At 36.0% G+C, this 22,618-nt stretch overlaps 2 protein-coding genes across 2 annotated transcripts in view; one reads left to right on the top strand and one right to left on the bottom strand.

Annotated features, from left to right (window-relative positions):
• The window catches only part of LOC121430046 (neurogenic locus notch homolog protein 2-like), a 105,737-nt gene that overhangs the window by 26,930 nt on the left and 56,189 nt on the right, over positions 1-22,618 (top strand). The window contains exons 17-20 of the mRNA XM_041627320.1: positions 4,450-4,569; positions 5,983-6,093; positions 9,516-9,629; positions 9,996-10,127. Of these exons, the coding sequence (XP_041483254.1) occupies positions 4,450-4,569; positions 5,983-6,093; positions 9,516-9,629; positions 9,996-10,127 (477 nt within the window). The remainder of the gene's footprint in view (positions 1-4,449; positions 4,570-5,982; positions 6,094-9,515; positions 9,630-9,995; positions 10,128-22,618) is intronic.
• On the bottom strand, positions 12,239-21,087 carry LOC121410293 (neurotrypsin-like). The gene is made up of 5 exons (XM_041602289.1): positions 20,866-21,087; positions 17,646-17,966; positions 16,549-16,878; positions 14,303-14,614; positions 12,239-13,357 (listed from the first exon to the last, which is right to left on the bottom strand). The coding sequence occupies exons 1-5, from the start codon at positions 20,936-20,938 to the stop codon at positions 13,071-13,073; spliced, it is 1,323 nt and encodes a 440-aa protein (XP_041458223.1). The 5' UTR covers positions 20,939-21,087; the 3' UTR covers positions 12,239-13,070.

The following is a 22,618-nucleotide window of genomic DNA, read 5'->3' on the forward strand; positions in this document are numbered from 1 at the left end:
TATCTCCCAGATAGGAATATTGGGGAAGCAGTGAGAATTATTGATGATATTATATTTTATACAAAAGAATATGATATACAAGGTTATTTAGTTGCGGTTGATTTTGAGAAAGCTTTTGATCCGGTCTCACATTCATATATGAAGTCCCTAATGAAAAAGTATGGTTTTGGTCCATATTTTTGTAAATGGATAGAAGTAATATACAATAATGCAGTCAGCTGTGTTATGAATGGAGGATTTTCTACAGGTTTTTTTGATATAGGTAGAGGAGTAAGGCAGGGGGATCCCCTTTCTCCATATATTTTTTTATTAATTATCGAAACTTTAGCAGTGGCTGTTCGAAATGAGCAAACTTTAAAAGGTATTTCAATAGGTGACATGGAAATAAAGATAGTAATGTATGCAGATGATTGTTCAATTTTTTTAAATGATACAAGTGATATAGAAACATTAGGTAAAATATTGAACTCTTTCTATTATATTTCTGGATTGAAAATCAATAGGGACAAGACTTACATTATGAAACTAGGTTCTTGTAGTCAAAGTAGTGATAGCTTGCCCGATATCTTGTTAGGAAAACTGGTTCCCATTGTAAAGGTGCTTGGGATATACTTTTCTCTTGATATAAATATTAAAGAAGAAATGAATTATAAAGAAATACTAAGTAAGATAAAACGAATGTTAGGATGGTGGAAACAACGGGATTTAACCCTATTTGGGAAAATCCAGTTAATTAAAGCCTTTGGAATATCAAAATTGTTACATGTATCTTCCATAATGTCTGTACCACAATGGGTGTTCAAAGAAGTAGAGAAGATCTGTTTTAATTTCCTTTGGAATGGTCATGATAAGATAAAAAGGAATATCCTTTACACCAGTTATAATGCAGGAGGTTTGAAAATGTTAAATTTTAAATAAATGGTGTGTGCTCAGCGTGTGATGTGGATAAAAAGACTTCTTGGTGGTAATAAGGAAATGAAATGGAAACTATTTTTTAAGCATGTTTTCAGATCTTTAGGAGGGAGGTTAATATTTCTCTGTAATTACAATCCCAGAGCTTTTAACATCAATGCACCTAACCTCTACTTGGAATTTTTGGATATTTGGAATTATTTAAAAGAAAGGGAATTTATTATCAGAGAAATGCATAGTGAAAACCAAATAATTTTTAACAATACCTTTATCAAAGGCAGGACCTTTCCTTTTAATGAAAAACTGTTTAAAGTCAACATTTTTCAAGTAAAACACATTGTTGACACAGAGGGCAAAATGAGAACAGGAGATTTTTTCTTTAAAAAAGGTTTAAACGTAACTGATTTATTTTCTCTTAACGAATTTATAACAAGATGCCAATTGAATGGAAGAATTGTAGAATATCATCTGGGAGAGGTGACACACGGCACGATAACATTGATTTTTCTAAAATCTGTTTTGATATTAACAAGAATGTGCTTTCCTTTACCTCTGTGTCGTCCAAAATGATCTATAACATATTTATTAATACAATACAAGATTCATTCATTTTTAAACATCCAGATGTGTCAGCTTTAAACTTGAATAAGTCGGCAGTTGCAACCTGTTTTTCTCTCCCTCGAGTTTCTACATTAGACTGGAAGTTAAGAGAATTTCAATACAAACTTTTACATAGCATCATATATTGTAATGACAAACTTTTCCAGTTTGGCATAATACATTCCAATACTTGCTCTTTCTGTAGAAAAGAGATAGAAACATATTATCATGTCTTTTATAAATGTGCTGAAGTGTCTAAGATTTGGACTGAAATAGGAAACAAATTACATCTTTTAAAATTCCTTGATATACAGTGGCTTGAAGTATTACTTGGTGTTAGAGACAATATAAAACACAATGCTTTCTTAAATCATGTAATAATTTTGGTCAAATACATGATTTACAATAACCGTAAACTAGGAAGGATCCCTACATGTAAAGAAATATGTAGTGCCATTAAAAGGTCAAAACAGATTGAATATGAAAAGGCAAAAAGAAAGGATAAGTTGACTTTACACCATACAAAATGGGAAATTTTTTCCCAATTGCCGTTTTGAGTCACATTGTACACTCATGTGTTTATTATTTTTTTTCTCTCTTTTTTTCTCTTTTTTTTTTTTTTTTTTGTCTCGCCCACCAGAGGTGAAGGGGAGACTTAGGGATCCCAATGTCCTCCGTCGTACATTACAAACTTGTAATGATACATAACTCCATAACCGTAAGTCGCTTTTCAACCAAACTTGGATGGTAGATGGACTTGGGGGACCTGCATGTTATGCTGCAGTCTGAGGTCACATAGTAAGGTCAAAGGTCATTTTCAGGTCAAAGGTCATTTTCAGGTCAACGTTATAGTTTACATGCAAGACTCTTATGACACCTAACTCCACAACTGTAAGTCGCTTTTCAACCAAACTTGGATGGTAGATGGACCTGGGGACCTGCATGTTATGCTGCAGTCTGAGGTCACATGGTAAGGTCAAAGGTCATTTTCAGGTCAACGTTAAAGTTTACATGCAAGACTCTCTTATGACACCTAACTCTGCGACTATAAGTCGTTATTCAACCAAACTTGGATGGTAGATGGACTCGGGGGGACCTGCATGTTATGCTGCATTCAGGGGCGCATGGAGGGTCAGGGGTCATTTTTAGGTCAACGTTAAAGTTTACATGCAGGACTCTCTTATGACTCCTGACTCCGCAACCGTAAGCCACTTTTCAGCCAGACTTGGATGTTAGATTGGCTTGGGGGACGTGCATGCTATGTTTTGCAATCAGAGGTCACATGGTAAGGTTAAAGGTCATTTTCAGGTCAACATTAGTGTTTACGTGCTAGGCTCTTATGACAAGTGTTATTCCAACCCAGTCATTTCACAATGAAGCTTCGATATAATTCTCTTGCCCGCCCTCGCAAAGCACGATATTTTTGGTTATTTTTATAAGTGGGCGAGACACAAAATTGTTTTTGCCTTGTTTTCTTTAAACTCTTTCTCCCACTGATCCTTACCCATCAATTTAAAAAGATAAAGAAAATGGGTTTTAGTTTGGCTGCTTCCCCTTCACATTCACTGTTTTCTGTTTTTTGTTGTGTTTTGTTGTTTTGTTTTTGTGTGTTTGGTTGTTGTTGTTTTTTTGTGTGTGTGTTGATGTTTTTGTGTGCTTAATATATAATTTCTTTATTCAGATCGTGGTACATTTTTTGAGTATAAACGTAGAGACCTATTCTTTTTTGTATTTTATTATAAAATACAGAGATAGAATTTTTTTTCCTTTTTTTATCATGGGACAACTTATTTACATCTTTATTAAGCAAAGTATTATATATATCAATTTTATTATTTGCTCAGAATTTAAAAAAGTCTTTATGTTTGTTTTTGTTTTTTTTTAGTATACAATACCACATTATTATACAGAAAATACATGTGAAAATAATGGATTTCTTTGCATTATGGGTTGTGATAATCTTTGTTTAAAAAATGATCATCACAATGTATATTTCATTTCTTATATTGCGACTTGTATTTCACTTTACTTTGTATATTTTATTTATTACTTTTGTATGCATAAATGTGATGTTATCTGAATAAAGGCTAAAAAGCATTAAAAAAAAAAAAAAAAAACATACCCTTTAAAGGTCAAGTCGACCCCAGAAAATGTTGATTTGAATAAATAGAGACAAATCAAAAGGGCATAACACTGGAAATATCAAACTCGGATGTAAAACAAAAAAAGTCATGACTTAAAAGTTTCGCTTATTTTCACAAAACAGTAATTCGCACAACTCAGTGACATGCAAGCGAGAGAGTCGATGATGTCCATCACTCACTATTTTTTTTTTTTATTATGCAACTTTTCAATTTCACCAATTTGATATTAAGGACCAACTTTACTGAACAATACAAATGTTATAACACTGGTAATGCCACATGTTCGGGGGGATAAAGTTTTGTTTCACAAGACAACGTGAAAAAAAATACAATAGACATAGTGAGTGATATCATAAGTTCCCTCATTTACGTTCAATTTTGATGTATTGTCAGTGTTACGCTTGTTGTATTTTTCTCTTTTCTTTACTCGAATCTACTTTTGGGGATAGACTTGTCCTTTAATAAAATCAGAAAAATTAGAAGGAAAAACATTTTCGTACATGTTTGTTGAAAATCCGTAAAAATACGGAGTTATGATTAAACTTTTGATTTCATGACGTCATTGCTAATCAGGTCTTTTATATTATTTTTCTTTCTCATAAAGTGAAGAAAAAATGAAACGAGGAGAAATTAATAAGGAGTGAAAGAAGAAAATAAAGAACGGATATGGCAGATAATATAAAGGGGATCAGAGTCACATCACTATTTCTTAAGAAAATTGATAGTCTTGGTAAGAAATCATAAATTGTTGCCATGACAATTCAACAGTGATTTTTCTTTTATTTCTGTGCAGAGGACCCTTGCAATCCGAGTCCCTGCATGAATAACTGCTCGTGCAGCGTGGCAGATGACAACATGATGGCAGTATGTACGACCGACTCGCAGTATATCGCTGGGGAGTTTTGTGAAATAGGTGACAAATTAATGAATAAGTATAAAATTAATAATAATTATAGTAAGAGTAAATAATGATAATGATAATCGGTAAAGACTTTATACGCAGTAGGAAGAAGAGAAATTTTTGAATGTTCGAAAAATACGTTTTGCACCTCCTTAACCAAACCCAAGTGGATACCTAATCCCATGTGCACTCGACCGCAAATGAGGGAGGAGTTCGATCCGCAGAATTTGCAACATCAGTACACTGTACGCTCAAATTTCGTTTAGAAGGGTATCGCAATTGTCGATAATACAAATTAAAGACAGTTTTGCTTTCAAAATAAATTAAAAGGGAATAATGTATTTACTGTATTGATAAAAACTTTAATAATAATTAATCTAATTGTATTTTGTTTCATGTAACTCCGACGTACGCCTTTTGTGATCTTTAATTCAGCATTTTTTGCTCTCATAATAAATGATTTATATGTTGTTCTATGGTCTCACATTACGCACTCTGTCTTTCTTTCTCATACTTAATCTTAACACCCATCTACCTCATGTCTTTCCTGTTTCCCTCTGTCTCCCCCTTTCTCTCCTCTTTGTTTTTCTCCCTACCTCGATCTCTACTCCAATTTCATCTCGTCTTCTCTTGACCCTTTCTTTCACTTGTCATCCTTGTACTTAAAGGTCCCATGAAATACAGCAAAGATGCTGATTTATTCGTTAGCTTAGTGGTTACTAAATTACGATTCAATCAAAATTTTACCCGAAAACATCCCACATCAGGTTCAAAGGCAGTTTTAAATTGAAAATTTAACCAAATTCGCCCCGCCCACAAAAATTCAGCCCGATTTGGTTTCGTATATCACGTGTCCATTATGACGTCAGGGAAGGAAGCTGCCGAGTGTTGTTGACGTTTGGAGCGTGAAGTGCCTATTGTGGTTGCACGTGTGGATTCAAAGTAAATAAATTGAATTGCTAGAATAATATTCAGATTCTGAATCTTCAAAGTCTGAAGAATCAGACGCAGCTCATGATGATGCTGCAGCCATGATCAAAACCAGATAAAAATCTATAAAAAATCTGTTAAGGATGAGCTTGGTCGAAACAGCAACTACACGAGGAACGTGTACAATAACTAGGGGTCCGGCTGCACAGCTGCGAAAGCCTTCCTTCCATTACGTCACAAGGATTGACAGGTCGATCGATCGACTCTTTCGAAAATTTAAGTGGGCGTTCCCGTTGAAGTTCATTTTCATGGAATAACTCAACATCGGTTCGTCGTACACAGGAACCGATGGCAAATTCGTATTTTTCAAGTAAAACTACCCAATAATAGATATGTATTTAGAATAAGATGAAATTGATGTCATAGAACCTTTTAATTTCTCCCCAAAATTTTTTTTATCCTCTTCTCCCACTCTTCATTCGTCTTTCTGTTCAGTTCACGAATGTATTCTGAACGACATTTGTGAGAATGGTGGTACATGTGTTCCTTTGAATGATTCGAGCAAGTGCATCTGTCCAATATATTTTACCGGAGATCGCTGTGAAAGTAAGTCCTTTTTTCCGGGGGGGGGGGGGTGATTGGCGATATACAGTGCGTATAAAAGAAAGAAACAGTTTTGAAAAGTCTATGAAAAATTGTTTCAGATTATGACATCTATATTACATGCTCTGAAATCTTATCTGTGAATGCCATTAAAAAAAACATGAGCGAACAAGGGACGTTTTTGTGAGGGGTTCAAAAAGATACTTGCGCCAAAATGGCAGAAATGACAAATTTGATGGTCAGATTTTTTGCTAATCATCAGTCTTCCTCTTAACATTTTCATTATCTTTGCCATGATTTTTCAAATTTCATTTACAAATTTATTCATTTACATGAATTATTTTTTTTTCATTAAAACTTCTTGACCTTTCAATTTTCCTTCATAAGTGAGAAAAGAAGGCCTTTTGTTAACCCAAGCAAGATTATTTGCATTATAAATTGGGAGAACTTGTTATTATTCAAATCATATTTTATAATAATAATGATAATAATGATAATAATAATAGACATTTATATAACGCCATCTAACTAGAAATATTTCATACCGAGGCGCGTTGTTATTATTATTACCCCGGCTTTAGCTCGAGCTGCCTTCACCGCTCATGCATTCAAGGAGGTTATCCTGCCGGGTACCCATTCACCTCACCTGGGTTGAGTGCAGCACAATGTGGATACATTTCTTGCTAAAGGAAATTACGCCATGGCTGTGAAACAAATTATGTTATGGTAACTTTAAACAACATGAATCCTATTTTCAATGGGTTAATGATTTCTTTACCAAGTTTAATTATGTGCTTGACATGACAAAGATGAAAGGATTCATGCCTTTCAATGGCAATGGTGTATTGAGTCAATTTCGATGGAGCTAGATATGGCAGATCGGATAAAATGTATTAAAAAAGTTGTGAGCCAGCGAAGAGAGCAAGCAAAAATGTCCACTTTTTATTAGAATATCAAATTTTGTGATAGATTTTGACATAATATTCAGAAAAGTAATCATATTTTACTTACTATCTATCCTTTTATTTTCCTTCCACATTTTTTTATTGGGGGAACACCCCCGAGCCACTGTTAAAAGGCACCATAACCTTTGTAGCACACAATGAAAGGATTTGAAAAAAAAAATACACGCTTTCCCATAATTCGGTTGAATTTTTTTGTTAAAGAAGGAAGGTAAACGAGAAAATATATTAAAAACAATCAGCAACAGAACAATTCAAGCAAATAAATTTGAAAATGAATTTTGACCGCAGAATTAGAATACTAAGGCAAAGATAATGACAAATTTCAGAGGAAGTCTGCTGATTAGCAAATAGTTCGATCATCATATTTATCATTTTATGCCATTTTGGCGCAAGCCTCCTTTGTAGCCCCAGACAAAAACATTCCGTGTTCGCCCAAGCATGAACGAAACTTATTTTTCTTAATGGCATTTGAAAGATAAGATTTCATAGCACATAATACCCCCAAACTAAAGACATCATGATATCAAAGAAAGTCTATAGACTTTTCAAATCTGTCCCGTTTGTTTTTATACGCACTGTAGTTGAAATCACTTATGTTTTTCTTAAAGAAATATGTTTGCTTAATCAGAATGAAACTCTCGGAGCAGTTTGATTAAAAATTTAACGTATTTCTGAAATCTTGATTCCCCTCATGTTACCCGTAGGCCCGTATACAGATCATATCAAGTCTGCACTAATCATTTGTATCTAAATTCATTGAAAATAAAATTAAGCAGCATGTACAGATTTTGTACTGCCTAGTTAACTACATGAACTTCGGGTTCTTTATGAAATTAAAACTATTTGATACAATTCTTTTAAAAAGTCGTACTTCAAGGTTCAAATTGGATATTTCAGTTTAAACCCTAAATAGACTGGGCTATTTCGATGCCTAAGAAGACGGGGGGCTGATTCAGCCTACCTCTTATGATCTTGGCCATCGATCGCGCTATCGCGACGAAAACTGTAAAATGTCATTCTTCAAAAAAATTCATTGCTATTTTTATAATGTTGATTTATGAGTTAAAAAATGATCTAATTGACTAAATAAGGTCCTAAAATGCTATTTTTGGTTCGCAGAATTTTCTTAGGCGTCTGATTAAATATACTTTATCAGAAAATTACAATATCATATCTATTTTCTTAGGGATTAAAATTTTCGAAATTTCTTTTGTATTTCTCTCTTTTTCGGCGACTTTTTGTTCTTATTTGGGTTTTTTATTAAATGGAAAATTTCTGAGACACTGTTTATCTTGACCATAATAGATGAAATTAATTGAATTCAATCAGTAAAAGGAACATAAATGATACATTTTATGAATATGGGCTAAAAACATAATTTGAGTTTGATTTGTACACGAATTCACATTTTCGAGCAATTTCGGGTCTGCATGCACTTACGAAATGTTTTGTAATATCGGAACCGGCGAGTACCGGGGGTCGAAACTCCGCTCTCAAAAGTTACGCGATAGTAAAAACTAGACAAAAAATTGCGCATCGGATTTACCGCGAAAAATGTTGAGGAGGCTGAATCAGCCCCCCCCCCCCCCGCCCGTCTTATTAGGTTTAAACATTTGGCTTAAACTTTAAAACGATACCAGAGTGTAGACAAGTGGAATGCCTCTACCTGCATCATGCGATTCAATATAGCAGCAGTGCTGACTTTGAAACCTACTGTAACTCGCAAGAGATGTTCAGTGATACTTGGTTATTCTTATTTCCACATTTTATGAACTAAACAAATACACTTACAGAGATGGTAATTCAACAAATACCCCCCAATTCGGTCAAAGTTCATTGACCTTTGACCTTGGTAATGTGACCCAAAATGCGCACAGGATGTTCAGTGATACTTGGATTATTCTTATGTCCAAGTTTTATGAACTAGACCAACATACTTTCAAATTTATGATGGTAATTCAACAAATACCCCCAATTTTGGGAAAATTCATTGACCCTAAATGACCTTTGACTTTGGTCATGTGACGTGAAACTCATGCAGGATGTTCAGTAATACTTGATTAACCTTATGGCCAAGTTTCATGAACTTGGTCCATATACTTTTCTAAGTTATGCTGTCATTTCAAAAACTTTACCTTAGGTTAAGATTTGGTATTGAAGCCGCCACCGCCGTTGGAAAAGCGGCGCGTATAGTCTCACTCTGCTATGCAGGTGAGACAAAAACCATAGTCCCGGTTCATCAAGACTTGTTCTAATAACAAATGCGCAATCGCTATGACGAATTTACTATCAACCGATCGGATTTCAGTTACTTTTGACTGTCATTGCAAATTTGTTATTATAGTAAGTTTTAGGAAGCACGCTCCGGGTTATGTGAAGCGTTGTTACTGTGTTACTTTGTCTTATTCTCATAATTTTATTATCGATCAGTGTCTTACTTTTCTCTCTCTCACTTTAAAGTTCCGTGGTGCTCCGCCGAGGTCGTGTGTCACGGAAATGGCAATTGTGCCGTGGTTGATGGTGAACCAACATGCTTCTGCTTTTCAAGCTGGGTTGGATCATTTTGTGATATTGGTAGGCTCACATTTTTATACAATTCATGGCTCTAATTGAAAATATAAGATGACATAGTGTATATGAACCAAACGATCGGTTATTTGGAACCGTGATCATGCTGTTGTATGGTGTAAGTAAAGTGTTTTGAACAGTCATGATAATGATTTGAGATGATGGTTTTCCAAGTGTAAAAGTACAAATTGAAAATTACTGTATGCATTACAATCACTACCACTACTGCTAATACTACTGCTCATACTGCTACTGCTACTACTACCACTACTACTACTACTACTACTACTACTGCTACTACTGCTACTACTAATACTACCACTACTACTAGTCATTATTATAATTGAATTTTGAAATCCCTTTTCCATTCAGATAACCCATGTTTGCCTGTAAACCCTTGTCATAATTCTGGAGTGTGCACATACGATGTTAATGAATCCCTTTCTAGTGCATCCACATCTTGCATATGTGACCAGTCTTGGATAGGCGACCGTTGTGAAATTGGTAAGCTCCAACTCAATAATTGCTGTTCGTTCGCTCTTTATCTCTACGTGTTGATTTGCGTTTTGTGCTCAACAGTATGGGGCTTTCGCTTTGCGATGCACAAGGGATTCATGAATGTTGACCAACAAATGACAATGAACAGCTGGGAGGTTTAGGTCGAAAATTGGTAAACAAGAACAGCAGTTTCAAAGCTGACATAACAAATATATTACTTGTCCACAGTTCAGGACGAAACTGAAGTTTTGATTCACTACTTTTTCACCAGAAAGACTTTTTAGTTTTTGTGGCATGAAGGGCGTTAGACAATAGATTTGCTATGTTCTTGAATCTGTTGTGCATCGTTGTGCGTTAACTCCCTAATGACGCATGCCATAATGTGTGCAGGGTTGAATGGGAACGCACCCATCCCTGAAAACGTCAAGTTGCCATCTCGTCAACTTACCACATGGACTACCCTCATTTAGTTTAATGCCATTCTGTCCATTTACATTTCGTCTAACAACCATTTGGTCCAATCATCACTTCGTGTAATCACCAATTCGTCTTTGACCATTTAGTCTCATAACCAGTGGGTCTAATATTCGTTTGTTTTTATTCATTTTGTCCAATTAACATCAAGTCTGATTAGACCTCATGGTATATGGACCAATTGGTTCTTAGACGAAATCGTGAGTGGACGAAATGGCAATTAGATCTCATGGATACTGGACGAACTGATGGTAGACCAAATGATAATACGAGTTGGCAATAGGACGAATCGGCATTGGACCAAATGAAAATAAACCGAAACAACTGTCCTGACTTGCTTGTTTGTGGGATTATGGGAGGGTGTGTGGGAATGTGTGATAGATATATTTGAGGTGCGTGTGTATAGCGTGTTTGTGATTGGATTAATTTTACCTTTACAGGGCTGCATATGTTTGTATCGATGTTTGAGTAAAAATACATTCGGTTGGACGAGCGCGTATGTGAGTATGGTGATGTGAATGATTTTTTAAAAACTAATATTCTTATTTAATTTTTTTATAGAAAAGAAACCCCACGAAAACAGACGTCATTTTAAAACAAAACGCCTTATTCGACTATGGTCCTGAACGATGTATGATAGGTAATATGGTAGGGGTATTCCGGATAATGCTTGATAATGGAAAATATTCCATTAAATAATTTAATTACAATCCACACAAAATAGATCATCGCCCTAACCCGCTACATGCATCGAATCTGGCGTTGATCCATCAAACAGTTAAGTTGTAACAAGTTATTATATAAGGTCAACTTTGGGGTAGGCCTGTTCAATGTTGGCACTAAAAACAAATCATAATTAAAAGAACCATTTTCCGAATGAGAGACCATGTTACATAGCCCCCTCCCGCTCTTTCCTTGATAAAAATAACAGTGTAGGCCATTAATAAACAGTGCACACATCCACCTTTTTGGTGCTCAATGAACTCCTATATTACCCCGGCTAAGCTATAGTCTATCGATTCTGGTGCTCAGAGCTTTGTGAGGAGTTAAAGATGAAGTCGTATCCATCAAAGAAATAATGATGAATATTTTTCAAAAAAATCAAACAATCAAAACACTGAAAATATCAACGACAACGGATGCAAAAATAAGAAAGTTATGACAATTTAAAGTGCTTATTTTAAGGAAAACGGTGATAAAGATATACACGTGAATGGCGATGTGCAAATAAGAAAAAGAAAAGTAACGTAATTCACGATTTCTTTCGCAAATAATGATACGAAATCTTATCTTCCAATAATGTAAATTCTTGTTTGATTCCTCATGGAAAGTGCAAGTTCATTTTGATGGAGGTCTTTTTTATCATCAAATCTATGAAAATTGAAATATTTGGTATGCCTCACAAAAAATGCAAGAGAAGTAATGAGTGTGTGAGACATAATCAACTCCCTGCTTTGAATACTAACCAGGATGTGAATTTGAATGTCTTGTGAAAATAACCCAAATGGCATTGCCAAAACTCTTTCGTTTTATATCGAATATTGACGGAAATGTCAGTGCTGTGACTGTCTGAATTTCTCTACTCAAGCAATTTCCTACTATGCCCTATAAATTCAACATTAAAACAAATATACGGTATTGTGTTTCTTGTTATTGTTTTTATTCATCCCAGTAAAAAAAAATGTCAGCCGCTGTGTATACATCAAACGGAAGAAGTTATTCAATTCGGATTTGACAATGCTATCTCTCAGTCTAAATAACTCATAACTTATTGAAATTTAAGAGTGTCTACTTCTTGGAACAAAAAAAATAAATATATATATTTTCCGGCAAGTTCTAAACAGGGTAAGAGTCTTCCCATTGATGAGTTCTTGGTCTGAGACGGCATGTTGTTCAATGTTGAACAAGGTTCTTAGATCACAGTCGTTCACCTACAAGAGGACAGACTGTAATCACAAACTCGGGAGGGGGTGTAGAATACGCTGTTCGTAGCAAAGTGGAAAAGCTAGAGTAGTAACAACTGGCTTGCTGAGTGTCGTGTAAAATCAGCGACGCACTCCAAATTCATTTGTCCCACAAGCGGCTGCCTTGACAGTTCGAAAACTGTTGTAGTGACAATGTCCTTATAATTTCTTCATCAGTAATACTCTATCATCCAAATTAAGGTCTGCCTGCTAAGCGAAAACATGTGCTAATGAAACCCATTTTGCAACTGGGACCTGTTTCACGGAGGCGATGTCATGCTACATCAACTTAAAATTTTGCAATTCGGCACGAACCCTGCCTTAGCGAATGGACTGTTCCAGTTTGGAGCAGTGCGATATCATGCGGAGAGTATGTCTAGGTTACTATAAGCTGTAAACTGTTTTTAAATCAGCTGTCGAGGCTTTTTTCTGTCGGAGATAATGTTATCATAATTTCAGGTTTGAAAGGGACCCTGGTTTCACAATGGTAAGCTACAGTTGTGTAATATCTTCACACAAATGTATCTCCTTTTGGTTTTGTCGGAAACTGTCCAATATCATCGTAAGATGGCGGAGACACCTCTACTCCATCTACATCCGACTTTTGATTCAGTGGTTCACTGGCATCAGGTTCTTCTCCGTCTTGCGTTGTTCCTTCCGGCCTCGATCCCACAACAGTTGTGGCATTTGAGCTTCCGTCTGAGAGACACCTAAGACAACATTTACAAACAGCTACAAGGACGCTTAGACAACCGAGAACTATGCCAGTTATTTGTATCCAGGACAGAGGTCCCTTGTCTGTATGAAAAAGAAAGCAAGAAAAATATCAAAATAAAATTTAGCATGAACTTGACACGATATCATTTAAAACAATTTGACATAATACATGTATTATAGTTAAATATTGCTTCTTCACAGCCTTTTCAGCCTTTTAAATGTAGGATTGTCTTTACAGCCCTCTGTCCAATCTTTTTAGCCATTAATTTAATATGTATCAACTTGATGACAATAATTTCATTCAAATCCCGGTAAAATAGCCAACGACCAGTCAATGTTCTTCTTTTTCAGGGAGTTCGTTCATAAACGAACAAAACAATATCGAGGAAAAAACATAAATAACAAAGTATTAAAATGTAAAAATCAAAAGAACAAGTAGAAAATATGTATAAAAAAAGAAGAAAGAAAATAAATAATGTGGATTAAGACAGGATTTTTCCAACTGTATATACAGCTGAATTGAGCTTATTTCGCGATTATTTCATGCCAATTAATTAAAATCCAGGATCCAAAAGTAAATGCTATTTCTTGCAAAGTCTGTTTTTGCGTATATTTGAAAAAATATAGTTTTTTTAATTTTCATAGTGCACAACATTTCTTCCTCGATGTCTTCTACAACTTTTGAGATCGGATTCAAAGCATATGATTAGTTTTCTTTACGTAAATCTATGGAGGTTTATTTTAATCTTGTAGTGAACGAACATTACCATAATAAGTTTGGTGTAAGCAATGCTTAATACTTTCGTTGATGATTTATAAAATAAGGGAACAATGACGTACATTTACAAAGTATATCGCAATTCATTATTTAACAAAACCAAATTAAAATAACCGAATTGTAGAAAATAAAGCATAAATGTTGAAAAGTCGAAAGGAGTCTAACGACACGTACACTATAAATGAGACAAAGAGACACTTATACTCGAATACATACCCTAAGATACAGAAGAAATATGACATACTCACTTCTGCATTTAATAGCGATGTCATTATCGTGAGTGCAGTTGTCATGAACTCCCCATCCTCGAGAGCGGCAAGATCGCAGTGATCGCTCCAAGCCGATGCAGTTCACATCATCCAGCAGGATCATCCCGCTTCCACCAGGGACGTTGCGGACGCTGGTTCTGGCTGCATCGTCATACCCCAAGCCCATGCACACTACGTCAGCTTCATCCTTGGTCCATCTGCTGTTGCAAACAGTGCCCCAGATACCCTGGTAGTACACCTCCACTCGCCCATGGGCTTGGCTGCTCCCGTCCGCGAGGCGCGAATCTCCATCTGCACAATGAATGCACAGTAAAGACACTGATTCACATTTTTTTTTATACAACGCTGTATATGAACCTTAAAGTAGTTGCTTAAATAATTTGAACGAGTGTTTAAAAATGTTAAACTAAGTTTTTTAATACCTAATTGTCAATGAATTAAGCATTTTTATTCAATCCTAACCAGGCCGAGTAATTTTTTTTTGCGTGTGTGTTATATGACAGGGGAGGTGGGGTTCGTTGAGATCTCGGCCGCCTATCGTGCGAACGCCGTGAAAATTTGTATGATTATAGTGTGGGATGTGATCTACAAGGCTGCGTGGTTGATTTTTCCAAAATAATAAGATTTTTTTTAAATATGAATTAGTTATGCTATAATGTATGCGTAAATAATATGTTTGCTCTAATTCATTAAAAGAAGTATTTATAGCATTGCTATTACATAGGAAAATACTCTGGTTTGAATATGAATTTCTTATGTATTTTATTGTTTTATGAGTTCCATGTCTTTCAGCCTTTTGTTTTCCTTTGTTTTTCTCCCAAAATTTATGGCAAAACCTTTATGATGCATAACTACATGTATGCTAAATCAATTGATTTCAGCGGATGAAAGTAAAAATAATCATATTCTGTATGAATAAGAAAAAAAATCACTTCATATTCACTTTGTACACAAAATCGTGTTTGTTTTTTAGCATTTTGGGTCTGACGTGCACCTATCCAATGTTGCGTAATATTTCAACCGCATAACCGGGTATCATAAATTATTTTGTGCTAAAAAAATGCGCAAGATTTCAAAGTAAAAAACCAGCAGGTGGCGCGGTCGAAAAATTTCGCACGGCGGAATGGTCACGGAAAATGTCGAGTCGAGAGGGGGGGGGGTTGATTCAACCCCACCCCTTGCGGTTTTAGGGGTAAACTGTTAATAACTACTCTAAGGTTAATATAGTAAGCAGTTTTGTATTAAACAAAACAAAAAACAGTATTTAACTGTGTATCAAGATTATGAAAATACAGACAGATTCAGATGGTGCCAGTATTAATAACTTTAATGGCGTAACATGACTATTAAGATGCCCTACATTGGAACATTCAAATGACAAAGTACCTGCAAGTTTTATTCATGATGTGATAATTACTATTCGGTGTGTTAATACAATATGTGATGATACACAACGAAAAAAAAAGATATCTACATGTTACAACGTAGGGGAGCTCTTAATCGATAAGTTTTTTTTTATCTTGACTGAATAGGAACACCCTATTCTGTCCATCAAAGCAAAGGCTATGTTCGCCAATAATTTGTAAGACGGTAGGAACATTCTACCTGTTTGATCAACACTTGCTCCGTGGTATGTTTTTTTCTTTGCCTCACCTGGGAATGTATGGTAGCTTTAAAAGTGCTGTCGATCCGACAAGATGTTAAGATATTTTATCTGACCACGTCGACATAATTGTGTTTTTATGTCAACATGGTGTGATGTGATAACATGTCTTACCAAGTCGTCGTAGTAGCCCTACGATGTTTACAACGCGAGAAATGTTATCTTGTTGAGTCGACTATATAGAAAGTTGCATGTCGACATGGCGAGATATTTTACCTTGTCAAGTCAACTTATAAAAAGTTGTCGGTATACATGGAGAGATACTTTATTTCACCAAGTCGGCGTATAAAAAATTGTATGGTAGTCTACTGTGCAAACGCTTTACTCGAAATGAATACAGAGCCTAGAATGACTTCTGTACTGAAGGCCAAATAGCAAACTTTATTTCTGCTAGAGTCTGTCAGTTTCAATCAGATTCTATGCCAGCAGACTAGCCAGATGTCGCCATGACGAATATAATTTCTTTCCAAGCAGATAGTGAGATACTGGTGGAGGTATCTCGCCATGTCAACATAGATCTTTAATAAATTTCCGTAGAAATGACCTCCGAGACTGATCTAACCTTCTGTATGTTGACACACTACGCCGATATTCTTATCATTGCTGCATTGAGATGAAACCCATTCACTTCGGGAACATTCCTCCAGGCGATTCTCGTTGCCTTTGCACACGACAGGATCCAGCCAACCTCGGCCATTTCCATCTCCAAATGCAGTTCCAGTGCTGAAGGAAGCTCCTCCTTTAAATCCAAGCTGTCTGCAGGCTGCTTTGGTTTCTGCTAGTCCCCATTTCTTGCCACACACCGTGCCCCATTCGGCATGGTAGAAAACCTCAAGGCGTCCTTGATTAGTTGCATTGCCTCCCATCAATCGCAGGTCTCCCTCAGCCGGTTCTTAAATCCAATACAATAATTAAAATAAAAATGATTAATGCGAGGATATGACAGAGAATATAATAGTTTTCATGCCTCTTGCGTCCCTAAATTCTCACAACGGTTCTTGGTCAATGTGTTGTCCTCACAAAATAATCACAAAACGCGTAGAGCCGCACTACCCACCTGAATTTATGACTAATATTGTGGCTTCATAACACTTAAAGCAATGATGATAACGCGCGCTTACATACGTAATTCCGAAGCTTCGTTATTCCGAAGGTTCGTAATTCTGAAGGTTCTTTATATATAGTCCGAAAACAAATGAGGTTCACAATTCCGAAGGATCGTTTGTCCGAAAATGAAGTGAGGTTCGTAATTCCGAAGGTTCGCCGAAAATGAAATTAGGTTCGTAATTCCGAAGGTTCGTTAGTCCGAAAACGAAATGATTAACGAACCTTATTTCGATTCCGGCTAACGAACCTTCGTAACAACGAACCTTTTTCGTTTTCGGATTAACGAACCTTCGGAACAACGAACCTTATTTTGTTTTCGGATTATCGAACCTTCGAAATAACGCCACAAATGTTTGGATTAACGAACCCTTTTAGGTTTTCGGATTAACGAACATCGAGGTATAGGCAATTTACGTGTTTCGGAATTACGAACCTTCGGAATTACGAAGTGTAACCGATAACGCGACGTGAGCTATAAAGGGAACTTAAGTCACAACGTAAGATTCAGCATTTACGGAACTTCCGTCACAAAAAACAAAGCTACCAATTTACCAGCATCAACCAGGCACCTTACTCCTGCATCCTCTGAATGGTCACATATGTCATAATCATTAAAGGAACATTCCGAGAGCAACTTCTCTGTGCCACTGCACTGTACCTGCCTCATCCAGATCCTGCCGACTCCTCCGTGAAACAGCGACCTTGTGAAGGCCAACTCCGCTCCCGGATAACCCAACTGACGACACACCACTTTGGCGTCCGATATATCCCAACTATCGTCACATATTGTTCCCCATTCACCATTCTTGTAGATTTCTACACGCCCCTCGTTGGATGTAAGGCCATCGACGAGTCGCAGCGATCCCTCAATAGCTGTAAGACGCAATGGAAACCATAAAAACTAGTATCAATATCATCTTATTTCTACGCGTGTGTTTTCTTGTTTCAAACCGGGATGTACTTCCCCCACTGTCAATCTGTTCGTGGAGTCAAGCCTAGTGTCAAGGGGAGAACGGCTCAAAAAGTGTAGAGCTATCAAAGTTTGCAGGGCCTTGGAAACGATTTTTAGGTGGGGATGCTGATGTAAATTTGAAAAGTAAACTTTTTTCCATTTTAAAGCATCTTCTGGAATACCTGGGGGTGTTGCCTGTGGAGAATAATAGACACAGCACCCCCAAGGAAATTTTTGAGGGTGCTTCATGCAGCACCCCCATGCAGCATCCCCGGTTTTCAGGGCCATGAAAGTTTGCGTGGCAATTAAAACACAATTATGACGGAGCGAAAGTGACTAGGTGCATTCACGGGGCGGGATCCTCCCATTAGATCAAACATTTAGGATCATCCCTGTCCCCTAAATAAACCTAAATCAAACCTAATTAAGTATATAATATAACTATGAAATCGAGACAAGCAATAATGATAGCATAATGATAATGAAAACTAAATATATTAAGATTAATAAAACAAATAAGAACCTAAAAAATAAAAATAAAAAAAGGTGTGCTTCAATATATTACGATAGATGATCTAATGTTCATATTAAAACTTACTACTATCTTGGATGATTAGAAAAGTGACTGTGCATGTTTAGGATTATTTTTTTTTTGCCCATATAAGATAGTGATCACAGCTAAAAGACAGTTTGAATATGTCCGACATTTGACAATCCATGACATTTGTGTCCATGTGGTCCCTTTGGTATCTTCTAATAATGATACAATAATATATATAGAGTGCGTATCAAAAAAAAGTTTACACTTTGAAAAGACCTGGGAATTAAAAAGTACACAACATTTGGGTAATTTTTTCACATATAATCTTGGGTTCGGGTCTCATCTATCAAATGAAAGTTACTCCCTGAGTAAGCACTGTCCATTTTTGTAAAGCTCGCAGAAATCGGTTTGCGCAGAAATGTTCGTTTTCACGCTGTGTCAAGGGGTAAGGGCGAAGTCCCCGGGGCGAAGTCAAACTTAGCCTGCGAAACATTTCTCATACATTTCCCTTGCACTTTTAGTCAATTGAAATAAAATTCAAGCATTTTGTAACAATTTTGTCACCTAAATTGAAATTTCAACTCTTAGTAAGCACAACCTTTACCCTTTTTGTGCCAGCTGGATCTGATAACAATTAAATCTGAACAAAAGTTTATATCAGACTTCTCCAGCATTTTTTCATTAAGTTTTTATCATTTAAAGTGGGTTTACGTTTCATTTTTTATTCAATACTTGTTTCTCCACACTTTTCCAAAGCTTAACAATGACTAATAAAACGAAAATCAAGCCTTAAGTCATTTCATGTAAATTACAGCTCAGTGAAAAGCAAATATCGTCATGATGGCCTCGGTGTGTGGGGAGAAGGGTGGGGCTCAATGCACTCTTTGAAATATTTTGGGCAAGAAAACAAGTTTAAAAAGGTAAAAGATGTCTTCAACTCAATTTTACTAGCTAAATTCCACGTGTTCTTCATGATGAAAGTCTACTTTTATTCGCATAACTATTTCAAAGTTCTGCGCAAATCATTTTTTACTAACTTTACAAAAGTAAGTGGTGCTCACTCCAGCGGAAATATTTTTTGACAATTATATCGTCATTTGCTTAAATGGACCTGAACCAATGTTAAAATGTGAAAAAATTGTCAGGATATTACAAACGTATAATTTTGCAGGAGTTTTTCTTAGTGTAAACTTTTTTTTGATACGCACTGTATATATATATGTATATATATATATATATATATATATATATATATATATATATATATATATACAGTGTCTACAAGAATTATTTGTACACTGTACAATAAAAACATTGAAATTGAGTAGGTGGACTATGATAAAAGTTATTTGTAATCGGGCTCTCATAAAATCTCATGAATTATATATCATAATAAAGAGAAAAGTATAGTTTTTGTTTTCCATCTAGTTGCAAATTGTTATCGGTCACGCATGAATGATTATAATTCATTAAGTGTGATAATGCATATTTTCATACCTTTTTGTGATCATTAAAGCATGACTCACTGTGCTTCAATGATCATGACTTATTTCTTTTTTTTTCTAAGAGATGAGATGACATGCTTCCATTTTAAATAAGATTCAGATCCTTTTCAACTGTTTTATTTATTTTGACAGGAAATGAAATATCAAAAATAAGTCTAAGGGGATTAACATAGATAGGCCTACACTGATAACAAAACCAAGGCAAAGGCCTGGTTTTATAATGTCGCATATATTTTAAGAACACATTCAAAATGTTGCAAACCATTAAATGACTCAAGGAAACGTGGTCTAAATATGCTGCCATTCGATAAATTTTTTTTTTTTCGTGCTAGTCTCGTGTAAAACCCGTTTGTTGATAAAGAAAAATAAATAAATCAGGGTCTGTGCTTGAAGACTAACCGCCGCCTGCCTCGAATCCATCTATCCTTCTATTGTCTCCCATCAATTAAAACCACAGCCGCATGCCGGGCTATGTCATAAGTCTACTCCGCGGATGCATGATATTCGCGTAAATTATACACGCCTTAAAATCCATAACAACATCAACAATGAGTACAACATTAACACATGTAACCATACATACGGCCAATGGTTTCGTTTAAATTTTGTGATTCACTCAGTATTGTATAAGCAGAATTTTGCATGTACTATAAATTATGGATTAAAATCTCCACGGTCTCGCACGCTCACCATCATTCTCTCTCTCTCTCTCTATATATAGATCTATACTATAGACATATACATGTACATTATCGCTGCCATAGCATAGCTTACATTGTCCTGCTGAAAACGGCTTGCTGCATAATGGAAGAATTACACAAGACAAAAGCAAGAATAGCACATCCATAATAGACTGTCATTCCAAAGTAATGGGATTTTCACTGTTTGTATCCATACCATACAATGCTGCGTTGATCGAGAGGGATCGAGAGAAGTACTAAAGCGCTGTAGTGTGAGCATGTACACGTACACGTGCAGTACATGTAGCCATATGCAGCGGCACGGTGGAGCGGTGGATAGTACAGACGCCGCCCCTTCCGTTGGAATTACTACGTGAGCGAGTGAGGAAACTGGATGCCCTTGACATGGCAGACCGGCGCTTCGTCATAATTAACAGTTGGTGCAGAACATGAACAGTCTCCCCGACAGTCTCTTTGAACAATGATTTTTTGTTTACCGAATCTTCGGAAGCACTTTGTATAAATGGCGAAAGAAAATATTAATGATAATAATAATAGTAATATTGACAATACACTGCAAACACACCGGTGTTTATTTAACACCAGCCCGGTATCTATATCAGTCCACACAAGAGAAGCGCTAAACCAACACCAGTTAAGAATCAAACCGATATTGGTTTAACTGTGTGGGTGTGTGTGTGTGTATTTGAGTTTTGTCAGACGTGTATCAATCAGATATGATTATTTACGTCTGGGACCGACCTTTAACGTCACCTTCCGAAAGACGAACCTCTGCATCAATATTTGTAACTTCCCCCACAGCTTGGATTACAGGCGCACGCCAAGTTATAGCGTGCTAACTTTGTACCTTTATATAACGCCAAACCAGTGTTGTTTGCCTTCCTGGTGTGGACCGATAGATACCAGGCTGGTGTTTTATCGGTTACACTTCGTAATTCCGGAACACGCAAATTGCCTATACCTCGATGTTCGTTAATCCGAAAACGTAAAAGGGTTCGTTAATCCAAACATTTGTGGCGTTATTACAATGGTTCGTTATTCCGAAGGTTCGATAATCGAAAAAGAAATAAGGTTCGGTGTTCCGAAGAATCGTTAATCCGAAAACGAAATAAGGTTCGTTGTTCCGAAGGATCGTTAATCTGTAAACGAAATAAGGTTCGTTAGTCCGAAAACGAAATAAGGTTAGTTAATCAGTTTTTGGACTAACGAACCTTCGGAATTACGAACCTCATTTCTTTTTCGGATTAACGAACCTTCGGAATTACGAACCTCATTTCGTTTTCGGACTAACGAACCTTCGGAATTACGAACCTCATTTCGTTTTCGGACAAACGAACCTACGGAATTACGAACCTTCGGAATATCTGAAACTTCGGAATAACGAAGCTTCGGAATTACAAATCTATGCGGTTTTACACTATGATAACTATGATAATGAAAATAATGATTACTCTATGCATTTGAATGAAAGATACATTAACTACGTGCGCATTTATGCATATAGTGTACAAATTATGATTTATTGTTTCATGTGTTCACATTTTTTACAGTCAGTGAGAATAATAATGATATTGGGTAGACAAAATACACTTAAAAGTAATAGCCAAGAACACAAAAGGGTCTTGCATATTTTTTGAAGCTGGAATCTTATTCCATCGATTCATTTCGAATACATAATGTGTAGGTCATACAATTAAATACATTTTATAAGTGTGAGAAATTACATGGACCGTACAATTAACCTTGGTAACCATTATTTCATTTTAATATGTTGTGGCGTAAAGTGAGGATAAAAACATTGGTGGGAGGCGTTGTTTTAATCAACA

This window comes from Lytechinus variegatus, chromosome 1 (genome assembly GCF_018143015.1).
Source record: "Lytechinus variegatus isolate NC3 chromosome 1, Lvar_3.0, whole genome shotgun sequence".
Taxonomy (NCBI): domain Eukaryota; kingdom Metazoa; phylum Echinodermata; class Echinoidea; order Temnopleuroida; family Toxopneustidae; genus Lytechinus; species Lytechinus variegatus.

What these genes read in the sequence shown, in the direction of transcription:
- LOC121410293 (XM_041602289.1), bottom strand. Translation starts at nt 20,938, where the DNA reads ATGGATGTGCTATTCTTGCTTTTGTCTTGTGTAATTCTTCCATTATGC. An exon ending in GCCGTTTTCAGCAGGACAAT is followed by an intron (nt 17,967 to 20,865) that starts GTAAGCTATGCT and finishes TGCGTCTTACAG; the next exon opens with CTATTGAGGGATCGCTGCGA. An exon ending in AGTGTGTCAACATACAGAAG is followed by an intron (nt 14,615 to 16,548) that starts GTTAGATCAGTC and finishes TTCATTGTGCAG; the next exon opens with ATGGAGATTCGCGCCTCGCG.